The sequence below is a fragment of the Cygnus atratus genome, chromosome 9, assembly GCF_013377495.2.
Source record: "Cygnus atratus isolate AKBS03 ecotype Queensland, Australia chromosome 9, CAtr_DNAZoo_HiC_assembly, whole genome shotgun sequence".
NCBI classification, from domain to species: domain Eukaryota; kingdom Metazoa; phylum Chordata; class Aves; order Anseriformes; family Anatidae; genus Cygnus; species Cygnus atratus.
The window spans coordinates 10,983,443-10,996,745 of NC_066370.1; the positions used below are offsets into that span (position 1 = coordinate 10,983,443).

The 13,303-nt window shown below is 53.9% G+C and overlaps 1 protein-coding gene across 1 annotated transcript; it reads right to left on the minus strand.

Annotated features, from left to right (window-relative positions):
• Positions 1-5,508: 5,508 nt before the first annotated feature.
• Positions 5,509-11,403, minus strand: CRYGS (crystallin gamma S). The gene is made up of 3 exons (XM_035544788.2): positions 11,313-11,403; positions 7,350-7,592; positions 5,509-5,781 (listed from the first exon to the last, which is right to left on the minus strand). The coding sequence occupies exons 1-3, from the start codon at positions 11,331-11,333 to the stop codon at positions 5,509-5,511; spliced, it is 537 nt and encodes a 178-aa protein (XP_035400681.1). The 5' UTR covers positions 11,334-11,403.
• Between the last annotated feature and the right edge of the window lie 1,900 nt (positions 11,404-13,303).

The following is a 13,303-nucleotide window of genomic DNA, read 5'->3' on the forward strand; positions in this document are numbered from 1 at the left end:
CCCTTCAGACACATGGCTCCCTTAGAAACCTTTCTCAGGGGATCACCAGCATTAAAAATGCCACCTCCTGGTGTTCCCTGGAGTCTCCAGGGCTTGCAGGGTGCCCGCGGTAGCCCCAGAAGACACAAGGTTCACAAACCAAACCCAAAGAGATGTGGATGACCCACCCATGTTGATGACCCACACGTCTCCACGAGCATCGGGACCAACCAAATTCACAAATCAGCTCAACTCCAGTGCGGGACGTGCCAGCAGACCCCACTCCCGGACATCCCCGGGCAAGCATCACTGCCTGCTCCGGAGCCTGGCGCTCCCCCAGGGCAGCTGGGGCCGGGTGAGGACGTGCCAGGATCGGTGCAAGGCTCGGTCACACCGCTTTCCCTTCGCCGCTGCATTGCTCCACGCGCGTGTGTGTGCACGGCTTCGCTCCAAAGGTGCTGGCAGTCACGGCAGGAGGACTGGTGTGCCGCAGCTCTCTTCTGCCAGCTGCAATAAATTTCTTTGCTCGCGCTTCTCCTCTGAATCGAATAGAGTTTGTTTCATTTTAAGAAGTCTTTTTTTTTTTTTTTTTTCATTTCAGGAAAATGAATGTTAGAGCCAGATAAGAAACTATAGTCTGCTTTCAAGAAGGTTACAAGAAAACTGCATCTTGCATTACTAATCCTTTATCTTTCATGTTAACAAAAAGATTACTGACATATTTTTGAATGAAAGAAAATAAAATAGCAAATGCATCTAAAGAACTGTGTAACTTTCATGCAACACACAAATCGGATGTTAAACGTGGAAGAAAAAAGGAGGGGAATGAAGGGAAGATTCATAATACATTTCCCTTTGTAAAGTGAGCAAACCAACTTTCTGTAATAAGAGAAACTACTGGAGGACCAGAGGAGGCTCCTTTATTAACAGAGAACAATGTTACTCTTTAACCAGAGGCCAGATTCGGAGGGAAGAGGAGGAAATCTCCCCTGCCCAGGACCCTGTTCTGGGGGTCTCGGCGGGAGGGGGGATGAGGAGATGCCACCCCCAGGGGCAAGGTGGCCTCCGGGGAGCCACATCCACCAGCCCCAGTGTCGGAGAAGCCTTTGGCAGGGCAAAATCCAGATATGGGGTGGCAGCATTTGATTGAGGGACACGGGTGCTGGCCCCCCAGGCCGAGCTGTGCTGGGGCTTCTCAGTGCCAGTCCCGGCCCCGCTTCTCCAGGAGGAAACAGGAGGAAACAGCCCCCTGCCTTGGCACATGGTGCTTCATTAGGAAACCCATAATTGAATTCCCTGACCATTCAGCTCTAAAACCCCTTTGATCAGGAATTAGTTAATTACATTACATTGGGCCCGGTATATTCCTTGTTACAAATTTTGCCCGTGTCCCCCAGATATGCAGTTGCGGGCTCCGCTCGCATTGTGTCCTTTGAAATGCACAGAGGAGCCTTTGAAGCTCTCCCCCCTTAATGACGCATTGTTCCTTAATAAGTCTCCCGTAACACTTCCCTGTTAGGAAATAGCTGCCTGCTGCTCGCTTGGGCTTGAACGAGGAATAATAATCCCAATGTAATTGATGATGCTGCCGAATAAATGGGGATACGCGCTACCTGGAGCAGGGCCGGGGGGAGCGCGGCTCCCCGCTGCCGACCTTGGCTCCGACCGCCCTGCCAAAAATCCGTTTGACTTTCAGATGGGCTCAAATCCGGCCGATAAGAGCCGGAGAGACGGCAGGGAGCATCGCGGAGAGCCGGGAAGACGAGCAGGAAAGGAGGCAGATGGGGAGATAGCGGTGAGATGGGGAGATTGCACCTCGCTCGTGTTGGCAGGGAGGAGGTTAAGGAGATGATTTCTGTCTCTCACCCCCCTCAAAAAAAGAAAAAAAAAAGAAAAGTCTGTGTCTCCATATCTCTGTACCCAGACAGGAGCACAGCCCTGTGTGTCAATGCAGAGTTCCTGTCCTGGCCAGGAGGGCACCTGCAGGATCACAGATTTCCTGCCATGGAAACCTTTCCTTGCCAAGACACCCCTGGGTTAACCCAAGGAGTCAGGGATGGCACTGTCACAGCAGCACTTTTCACTTTAAAACTGACCCAAATTCAAGAAAGTTTAACCAAAGGGGTTAAATACCTCCTCTTCCTTCCAAATATCTCCTTCTCCCTCCAAACACAAGGCGATTCAGTTTGAGCTCATGAAAACATTTCACTTTAACTCCTGCCAAAATATCCTTGAATCACTCTGTTTTGCTTTGACCTCCTCCCCAGCCCTGCCAAACATTGTTCCTCTTGCACATCGCTCCTGTCCGCACATCACTTCCCCGTGCATTGCTCCATTTGCACATCGCCTCCACTTGTACCTTGCTCCCATTTGCAGCTGGCTCTGCTTGCACATCGTCCTGCTTGCACATTATTTTGCTTGCACATCACCCCACTTGCACGACTCTGCTTGTACATGACTCTGCTTGCACATCGCTCTGCTTGCACATCACTCTGTACATCATCCTCTTTGCACGCCTCTCTGCTTGCAGATTACTTCACCTGCTTGCATGTCACTGGCTCGAAAACTGTTCCTCTTGCACATCACTTGCAGAGTCTTGTCTCTTCCATTTGCTTCTATTGCCCTCTGCTGGGGACTGCCAAAGGGACGGCTGATCCCTTGGGCACTGCCTTCACCTCTCCGTCTCCCTCCTGCAGTTTCAGGGGAGCCCCAAGCTGGGGTGCCAGAGCGTTGGGGACACAGCCTCATGCAAGACTCGGAGCAGCTTGGCTCTGCTGCTGCATCTACTTGTGCATGGCTTGGAAGCTGTCCATGCCCAGAGCTGGGCCCTTTGTTGGTGGAGGAAAGGTTTCTCATTGAGTTTGTAGATGTCCGGAGGCTGAAGAGCATCACCAACTCTCCAGGGGACGGAGGGCACGTAGGAGGCTACCAGGTCACGGTGGGAGCTCCAGCCAAACCGTGCTGTGCTCCCAGGTTCACACCGTTAATGCCTGGCAGCAATTTTGGGGGCCAAAGCAGAAGGCGAGCATCCCACCAGGGCCACAACGTGATCTCCCTGAGATTGCAGAAACCCAAAGGTGCGTTGCTCGGTCATGGAAATAACCCTGCCTCACCAGGCAGTTTGGCAAGGGAACAAATGGGCAGCATTGGGAGGAATATTCTGCCTTTCCAACCATATTATTTCTGTCCTCTGGCAGAAACAGGGGGAAAAACAGCAGCAGGACAGACAGGCAGGGGAGGGGACAGGTGCCCACCCCACAGCTCCTGCTTCAAGTCCTCGCACACCCGCTGGATTACGGATGATGGAGGAGAGGTACACCTTACAGCAATTAATTCCCAAAGTGTAATTAACATCTGGGCCAGCTCCGCACGATCCCCAGCTGCTAATGAAGCATGGCACCGCTTTAATTCCTGCAATGCTGCACCATCTTCTTATTAAATCCAGGAGTAGGCTCCAGCACATTTCCCTTCAAGGGAAAAAGGGGAAAGAAGCAGAGCAGGATTTGTCTCAATGCAATATGATAGATTAGAGTTTTCCGGATAAAGAAAGTGGGGGGGGGGGGAGGAGAAATTTCACATTTCGTACATGCGCGTCCGCATATTCTCTTTCGCAATGACCTCCTTATGCCCCATCCATCAGCCTGGGGTTGGCTTATTCTAACTAGCAGAGTCTTTTCTCGTGTAGAACAGGCCCATCAGACACAATCTGCATGCCAATTACTGGAGCAGACCCCCTGATACCAAAAAATGGAAATTAGCTGTCAAGCAATGGCATCAGCGGGCTGGGTTGGATTGCCTGCGCTCCCCGCTGCTCATATGCATACGGGCTTGGCTGCGCAGTGACAAGGGAGCCCCCGATGGAAAAAGTAATCTAGAATAATAATAAAATAAAAATAAAAACCACAAAACTAGCATATTTTATTGTTGTTTGCCTTGGTTGCCAGCACTAGGGGCACAATGCAAAATTTACTGGAGGGCAAAAGCCAGCCAGAGGATGGGGAGGGGGAAGAGCTGGGATAATTGCATTCTGGCAGCGGGTACCTCGAGCGATGGAGGGGAAGGACGCGGGGAAGAAACACGACCATAAGGGCAAAGCAGAGCCTGGTTTGTCTGACGCCCCACACTGGTGGTGCTCCAGGAGCCCCAGCGCCAAAGGCACCCGCAGCAGTGTGGTACAAATCCCAGTGCAGGGCACAGGGGTGGGGAAGCACCATGACCAGACAGAGTCCCCAAAATCAGAGTGGGAGATGGTTGGAAAGGCAGCAGCTGGCACGCACCTGCCTGCAGGAGTCCTCCCTGCAGAACTGGGGACAGCAACAGACTCCCTGCAAAACCCGGTGGGAAGGGCATGCTCGAGCCAGGGCCCTGTGCACACAGCCCTCGGAGAGCTTTGCCAGGAGCTGGGGGGAAAGGGGAGCTGGAGCTGGCACCCTTGGTTGGTCCTGGAAGAGTGTTTGGAACCTGAGCTGTCTGCATCCCGCATCCATCCAACCCCTCTCGGACAGAGAAACGGAGAAGAGAGCCCACAACTCGCCTGCCTTCACAGAAGCACCGAGATGAGGCAGAATTAAACCCTGGAGGAAAGGAGAGAGGTGAGGGAAGGCAAGGGGGGGCAGGGGGAGGATGGGGACACGCGCCGTCCTTCGCAGGGGGCTGCGTTCCCGGGGGTCACAGTGCTTGCGGCTTGACAAGCGCCGCTTAACCTGCCTCCCCCTCCGTAATAACCTCATACATCAGCCAGGGGGAGACGGCTGGGGGGGCTCTGCTTCTGCCACCATCATTATCCCAGGGTCCCTCTGCTCCACCTGCAAACAGACTGGGCGTCCCCGGGAGGAGAGGGCCCCGTGCAGCCAGCATCACTTATCCTGCATGGGCACGCATCCAGCCTGACATCTAGCGGCACTGGGCAAAACAGGGCTTTCCAAACTGGGCTGACTGGGAGCACTGGCAAGCCTGACAGCCCCCTTTGCTCCCTGCACGTCTCAGGAGCCTGGGGAACAACTTCTTCCCTCCCCCTCCTGCTCTTTGGGGCCACCCAGCAGCAATCTCGCATCTCAGGGCAGTTTTGGGAGGTGCTCACCATCTGGGTCTGCATCCAGCCTCTTTTTCCTCTTCTAACTGCCCTGCTTTTTGTGGCTCTCCCCTCATCTCACACCTCCAGGGAGCATCCTGACACTCAGGGCTGCCAGGGCCCCCATGGGGGCTGTGGCTGCCACCCTCCTGCTCTGACCGCTTTGCCTCCCACCCTGGTCCCAGTGCCCTGTGCACCATGAGAGGGACACGCTCCTCAAGACACAGGACAGCCACTGCCACCCGACCCAGGAGCAGAGGGACGGAGGGGACAGGGCCAGCGCAGAGGAGGATGACAGCAGAGATGGAGACTGTGCCTGGAGGAGGCTCAGCTCCACATCACCTCCACCAGGGCAGGGACAACTGGGAAGCAGGCTCACACGCAGGGAAGAAGCAGGACAGGCTGAACTGCGCGACTCAACTGCTTTATTGGGGTCGGGGGGGATGGCTCCTCTGCGCTCACTCGGCGATGCTGCGGAAGGACTGGACGGCAGGGCTCACGGCTCCCCACTCCACGGGCTGGCGGTACTCCCCCTTGGGCAGCAGGTACTGCCTGCCCCGGTAGTTGGGGTGCTCGTAGAAAACCCAGACGCCCTCCAGCACCCGACAGGCGTGGACCTCACGGATGCGGCACTCGTCCATGATGGAAGGGCAGTCTTCGGTGGCTTCGAACATCTGCCCGCCGAAATCTCCCTTCTCAAACACCTGGATGTGGCCCCGGCCTCCGCTCGGCTGCAAGGAAAGGGGAGAAAATTGCAGGGTGTTTGCTGAGGCACCGACGTATTCTCCGAGGGATGGGAGCGGAGCCGAGGCACAGCTGGGCTCAGATCAGGCACCAAGCACCCCCAGCACACCAGGATGGTGCAGAACGGCTCCTGTCAGCCCCCCAAAAGCACAGCATGGGGTAATGCCCGACCACGCATCCCATGCAAAGAGGGCACTGAGCCCAATCTGAGCAATTTCAGCTCAAAGCCCCACCACAGCCCCGCTTCAGGATGGGTGTAGGGAGGACAAACAAGTGCCGGGCTCTGTCCCAGACAAGACGCCTGCGCAAACCCTTTAAGCTGCTCGGCGAGATCCGAGTGGAGTGATGCACCCCCTCCGCTCCCCGCTCCCCCTGGCAACGAGGAGTTTAATGAGCTGGTGACCCCAGCTGGGTTGTATTACAGCAGAACACAGCGCGGGTATTTTCCACTGTGATTTCAAGCGCTGCGTTGCCTGAAGGCACTGCGGCGGTTTTAATCTGCAGCTGCCTGGACACCGTCTTCCCCCGCCTCCCCTCCCGTCCGCCCTGGTTGCCGGCCCCAGCCGAGCTCTGCGGGGTCTCGTGGATCCGTGCTGCTGCTCCGGGTCCTCTGACCCTACACCTTCGAGCAGCCGGTCCCTGTGCACAGGAGAGGAGGCCAGGCACCGGTGGACGTGCAACATTTCATGCTGGCGGAGGGAGCTGCGCTGCTGTTACACCTCCCACGTGCTCCTGCTCCATCCCTAGCACCAGACCGGAGCTCTGAGCTGGCTGGAAACCCTCCCTGCCCTGTGCCAAGGGGCTTACACCCAGCTCAAACCCACAACAGGCTCAAAGTGGCGTTAGACCTCCAGACAAAAGCAAGGCCCCCTTGCTCCACGCAACGCCAAACTGTGGCAGCGTTGCTCATGCCGGTGATGCCCAGATCCACACCAGCATCTGCTCCACCGCCGGCAAAGACACTGCAGCACCAGCGCTGGTGTCACAGCCTCTCACACCCACGCTCCCATCCTGGCCGGTTTTAAGGCTGCTCCTCTGGGGGCTGCTCCCCCCGCATGCCCCGCAGGGACTCAGCACCACTCGGATTCAGTCCCCTGGGTCAGGAGGGAGCCGTGGCTTGCCAGAAGCAAAGTGCCCCCCATCCCCGGGTGGTCCTGCAAAATCCACACCCCACTGCTCCCTGCCCTGTGCCTGCTGTCAGAGCCAGATCAGACGGCAGCAATGCAGGGGGAGGCAAGAGGCAGACCTCGGAGGGACCCTGCCGGACAGCAAAGTCCCTGGAGGAAGACGCAGATAAAACTGCACTGCTGTTCCTATGGAAACCCCCCTGCAAAGCGGTCAGAAAGAGCTCCTTTCCACCACTGTGCTTGAGAGCAGAGGAGGTCTGCCTTCCCTGCTCCCCAAACTCTGTGCTTTCCCCAGAGCAGAGCTCTGGGAGCGAGCCCCCTCCCGCTGTCCTCTCCCCAGGCTCGCCAGGAGGACAGGGGCCACCTCCAAACACGCCGGAGTGGCAGGCACGTAACCGCAGATGCCCCTCAGGCAGCATCACACTTACAATCTGGACAGCTCTGCAGGAACCGAGGCGGTCGTTCAAGCCCATCCAGTGGTGGTAGTCGGGATACTCGCCCTGCGTCAGCACGTACATGTTCCCCGAGAAGTCGGGCCGCTCGTAGGCCACCCAGGTGCCTCCTTCCACCCGGATGGAGTTGCAGCGGTTCAGGTAGGTGTGGAAGTCGGGACAGTCGCTGTCGCACTCGTAGCGACGGCCCAGGAAATTCTTGTCTTCGTAGAAGGTGATCTGAAACACAAGGAACGGAGGGAAATGGGGTGGTTCCTCAAGCAGCCCGCGTGCAGGCGCACCGGTGCAGGCAGCCACAAGCAGCGTCGGCATTGCCGCTGGAAGGACGTCACTCCAAAGCACACAGTCACACTCGGAGGTGGTCTGTAACCCCTCCTGCCTCTAACGTGAAGAGGAATAGAAAAAAAACAATTTAGTCTCCAAACTTCACTTTTCCAGGGAAAAGGCAACCTTCCCAAGTCCTTTTCCAGAATCCGTATCCTACAGAATCACAGACTGGTTTGGGTTGGAACACACATTAAATAAAGATCATCTTCCACTAGACCCGGTTCTAGCCACACCATGGTTTGAAATATTTGCAAACAGAGCCTTCAGGATGTCCCTAAGTCGTCCAGCCCACCCACAGAGCAGGATCAGCTGCATCCAAACAACCCCAGCAGCAGATCCACCAGTCTGGCCCCGACATCTCCAACCACCGCCCTTCTCAGCTCCTAGCTCTGTCCCAGTCCAACCCCTAGTAAAGCCCCTGTTCTCTTTGCAGCAAGCACATTAACATATTCCCCTCCCACCTTCTCTAGATCAATAGTAACTAAATTACAGCCAAGGGAGCCATAAGTAGTCAATGGACCATACTAGGCAGTTGGCTTATTGAGCGTTTGTAGTTAGACCTCTGTGACAAGGGACTGGTGAGGTCTCTTCCCTCCTGGGTCATGTTTTCAAGCCCTGCGATCAGTCTCCTTGTCCCCACCCGACCTGGTCCTTTTTTTTTTTTTTTTCCTCAAAAGTTTGCTTTTGAGAAAGTCAATGCCAACAACTGGACATCACTTGAGCTTTACCCATGCCAAAAAAAAAAAAAAGTGTTTCAAGTACATGGGTAGCTCAGTTTGTATCAAGGATTGTATAGTTGGCTTGTTCTGCTTTGGTGCTTTGCTGTTGTCACAAGTTTGACACGGCCAACAAATTTCCAATCAATCACCTCACTTCGTTCCAAAGATCTGCGCTACAGCCGAGCAGCTGATGGCAAGCACTTTGCTTAGGGGTGCTTTTTCCCCTTGCTTCATCACAACCTGTTCCAACCTGATCTTGAGAGCTGGTGAGCAGATCCCATCCCATCCCTCTTGCCCGAGGTGTCACCGACCCAGCCAGGCCTGGAGAAGTGATGTCCATGGACTTCAGAGGTCCTTCGATCACCAAGTCCTGGAGCAGCCCTTCGTGCAGCCCTCACTTTCAGTCCTTCCAGATGACAATTACTCGAGAGCTGCTCTCTGGAATAGGGGTTCCTAAACCACCACGTCTATTTTTGACTATATCCCTTGCTTGCTTATGGTACAGTGAAGTCAGACTATGTCAAAAGCATTCCTACTATGAAGTGCTGTCAAATTTCTCCTAGAGAAAACTACGTTGGTTTGACGTGAATCAGTCTCTTACTCCAGTGTCTTCTAGAGCCTTGCACTGAACCAACTGATGTGCAGGTCAGTTGATCCAACACAGTGCAAACTCAGACAGTATTCAACCTTTTCCAGCCTCCTTAGTACGGCATCAGCCCCATACGTGCTGCCCGGGTTATTTGGTAGCGTCAGAGATGGCCTCAACCAATTCCCCCAGCTGCTCCAGAAGTAATTTTTCTGCCCCGTGATTTAAACACCTAACACACAGGGCTCCGAAATCCATTTTCCCCCTGCATGCCAGCCTGACTTCTCACCCTCTGTCCCCAGAGGAGACCTAGCTAAGACTGAGGCAGAGCAGACACTCCAGCAGTCTCAGTATCCCCTGTTCAGTTTTCCTAGAGGTGGTTGGTTGGTCAGTGTGCCCCTTCAGTCCAACCCTAGTCTGGAGAGAGGATTTATGTCCTTGGTATCGTGCCCTGTCACAGCAACAACGCTTTGCCTGCTGAATTGGTCAAGCTGGCCCTCTATTTCTAATAGAGAAGGAGAGCTCGTTTGATGTTCCTTCCCCACCTCGAGGAACACAAGGGAATTTCCATTTGGCAATGCTACCCGCTGCTCCTTGGGAGATCTTCTCCCTGAACTTACAAAGCCACAAAGCCAAAAACAAACCTGAGAACGCATCAAGGAGCAGTGATCAACTAGAAGTGTGGTTTGTTGGTTTATTCTTTGAACACTTACAGGAAGATGTAAGGAGAGGGCTCCTGCCCACCCATTCCCCACTATTGCCCTTTGCACACCCCCTCAGCTCATTCCAGACCCTCAGACCCGGCACCCCTCAGCTTTCCTCCAGGGCTGTGAGCACAAGCAGAGCAGACTGATGGTTTTCACAAGCAGGATAATGACAGGTGAATTACAGATTTCAATTCCAGATCCGTCGGTTGGACACAAATCGCCTCTGTCGACAAAGCCATCGAGCTGCCCTGCTTGCAGCACCGTCCCGTTAACCACTCGCTGCCCAAACATTGCTCTGGGGCTTACCTGGCAGATAACGGATTTGCCACGGCAGATCTTCCTTACACAACTGCAAAACTCTCACTCCCTCGGCCACCTCATACCAGTTATCACTTTTCTTCCCAACAGCAGTTTTGTTAGAGGGAAACTTGTGAACAATACCTGTAAGCAATACCTGGGAGCACCCACGGCTTGCTACAAAGGCAGCATGGGGGCGGTGATCCCTTTCTAGGGCAGACCACTTGCTTACATTGTGGGAAATAGCACTTCATTCTCTCCTTTGCCTTTTTCTTCTCTCCCTGGAACGTGCTACATGGGAGCACGGCACAGAGAACAGACGAGATTTGGGCTCATTCGCTGACTTAACTCATCCCAGACATTTTGCTACACCACAGCACATAATCAGCCAGGGCAAAGCACCCTAACAGAGGACAGGGCTTCCAGCAGGGACAGTACACGTTTAAGTATCTTCATGTGGATGGCAGGCAGTCACATTCTGCAGCACCTTCATGCACGGGTACATAAAGCCTGCACACCTGCAGCCGCCAGGCTGGGAGGCAGTGGCACACCACACTCAGTTTCTGAAGACTGCTCGGAAATAGCTCAATCACTTCGAACCAGACAAAAGGAGCAGGGAAGCAGAGAGCGAGTCCAGACCTTCCGCAGCACAGACCAGTGCCTACAAAACCACTCTGCCCCCGAGCTCTCTGCCTGCTGGGCCTCAGAGCCTCCGCAGGCTAAGAGGGACGTAACCTGACAAAGGAATACAAGGGGTCGACGTTCAGCTGTCCATAGGCTCTTAGCAGTTGTTCAACACTTCCCAGGAGAAGCGGTCCACAAGCCCCAAGTTCTCACCCTTACCCTTGCCCCAATCCCAAGCCTACAGCAAGATCTGCGTGAACAGCCAGCAGGGCTTTGCCACCTCCACATCAACGATCCCAGCATTCGAGCTGGATCCCCACCTAACGCACGCCACCCCAGCTGAAGGTGAGCTTTGTGACCTACCTCTTTCTCCAGTTTAAGTCACCCCTCCTGATTCCACCAGATCACAAATGGTTCTCCTCCCTCTGGGAATGCTATTGCCTTTGGTGCTACGTCCATGATTCAGGCATCGGTCTGTCCCTTTGCTCCACCACGGAAGGGGGATGCAGCAGCTGCTGCTGGGACCCAGCTCATCCCAGGGAAGCTCTCCACGAGACCTCGTTCTGCAAACGCACCTCATCGCACTCACCGCTGGCACCACAGCCTCCGCCGTCGATTTACAGGGCATCAAACCTCCATGCACTTGAAAATATCGTGTGTAGGTTGCCAATAAACTTACCTTGGTTCCAGCTCTGGACATTTTCTGTTCCAGCCAAACTTCCCGGTGCTGGAGGCACGTCAGGACCTCTTACAAACAGCCAGGATGTGAGGCGCCCTTTTTATAGTGGGCTTGTTTTAAACCAGCCAGCCGCTTTGTCATGAGAATAGGATCCAAAAATTGAGTCAGTGATTCTGAGGCTATAGCCGGTTTCCAGAAAAACAAACGGGATTATGGAATAAAGGAAGGCTTCGCCATCCTCCCTTTGTTACCGTTTGCTGAGTCAGAACACCAAAACTCTGCCAAACGCACTCAAAGCACACAGCCCCCTGCCAAGCCCTGGAGTAGGGGGAGGACATTTTGGCTGCTCTCCCTTTTAAGCGTGTTAAACAAGAAGGCATCCTAGTCAGCTCTAAAAAGGCCCATCCCCGTCTGCAAGGAAGAAACACAAATATTTATTAGAGAACGTTCCCATGCAATGAAGGGTGCAGCTAGGAAAGGGTGAGCACGTGCTCAGAGAAGACCACAGCTTGCAAAGAACAGCCTCTGCTTGGAGGCGCTACTTCAAAAGCCCACCGTGGAAACTTCTGTGCAGCGAAGGCATCGTGTATTTTTACAGCACACCCTCAGCTGAGCTATATTCCTCCAAACGGTGCCTGACATCAAGGAGGGGAAGTATTTCTGGCCATACACCCCAAAAGTGACAGTAAATAGCAAAGAATGCGCCTGGATCTCTGAAGAAGTTTGCCAGTGACACAAATTTAACTCAATTCTTACCCCACTGCTTGCAGTTTATGCAAAGGATCATTTCTTTTAACTGGCCCACCAAGCAGGGAGGGAGAGGAACGCTGGCTTCTGTACGCCCACACACCCCCGAGCCTCCACATTATAAAAACCACCTCTGCAGCTATTCACTGCACCAACCCCACAGCTTAGCGGAACAAAGGCACAAATCTGGCACCACTGCGCCTGAAGCACACAGACCCTACTTCAAATCTGTCAGGGCAAGCAGTCTCATGACAGCGGCTCTGCGTGCCGTCCCGCACACACTGCTGCAGCCCTGCTGAACACCGGAGGAATTCACAGTCAGGTATGGCAGTCGGAGGCAGACGGATGCTCAGCAGCATCTCATCCTCCTCCCTTCAATCATCTAGTGCTGCTGCTCACATCTCTTACTGCTAGGAAGCTGTGAAGTCACTCATAGATATTTCTTTTTTTAAATGCAAATGCTATCTTATGACAACCAAAGTCCAACCAAGACCAAGATCCTATCAGAAAGCAACCCAGTAGGTTCGGCAGGACATCTCCACTGCAGTCACTCTGCACATCTCTCCTTTAAAAGTTGGCTAAACATCATAAACTCACCTTGCATTGCCCAACACCTTAGAATTAAATTTTAGAGATTTATACAGTACTAAAACAGAGGTGGAACTAGAACCAACATTGGTCCCAGAGAACGAAAGCTGCAGGTGAATGTAATCCTGCTTTCATTCAGACAGACCCAGAGCCCAGGTGTCAGACAAAATGCAAAGCAAGCACTGGTACTCAGGTAACACTGAGCAGCTGAGATGACGGAGGACAGATACAGAAAGTCTGTAAGAACCACCACCATCGGGCACTAACAGCTCAGCTTTACACCGCGATGTGGGAATGCGTAACTTATTCAGGCACAACTTCCAAAAGCACCAAATCTTCACCTGGTGACCACTGGCACACCTCCACCCAGCCCCAAGTCAGTACCTGACCCCAAACCCTTTGTTCTCTCTTCAAAGTACGATTCAGATGAGCTGCCACCCCAGGACTCACGAGAGGCCTTCGCGGAAATTCCAGCAGTCCAACAGCCACCTACAGCAGGGCACTGAATCCTCCCACCTCCCTCCCACTCCCAGCACGGATAGCTCTTCACAAGTCACACACAGCTGCTGTGCGTTCAGTTATGTGTGCAGCGCCTTTGCCTATTTTGCTTCGCTTATTTAGGTGCTCAACTATAAGCACATCTCCCCAGACAGGGT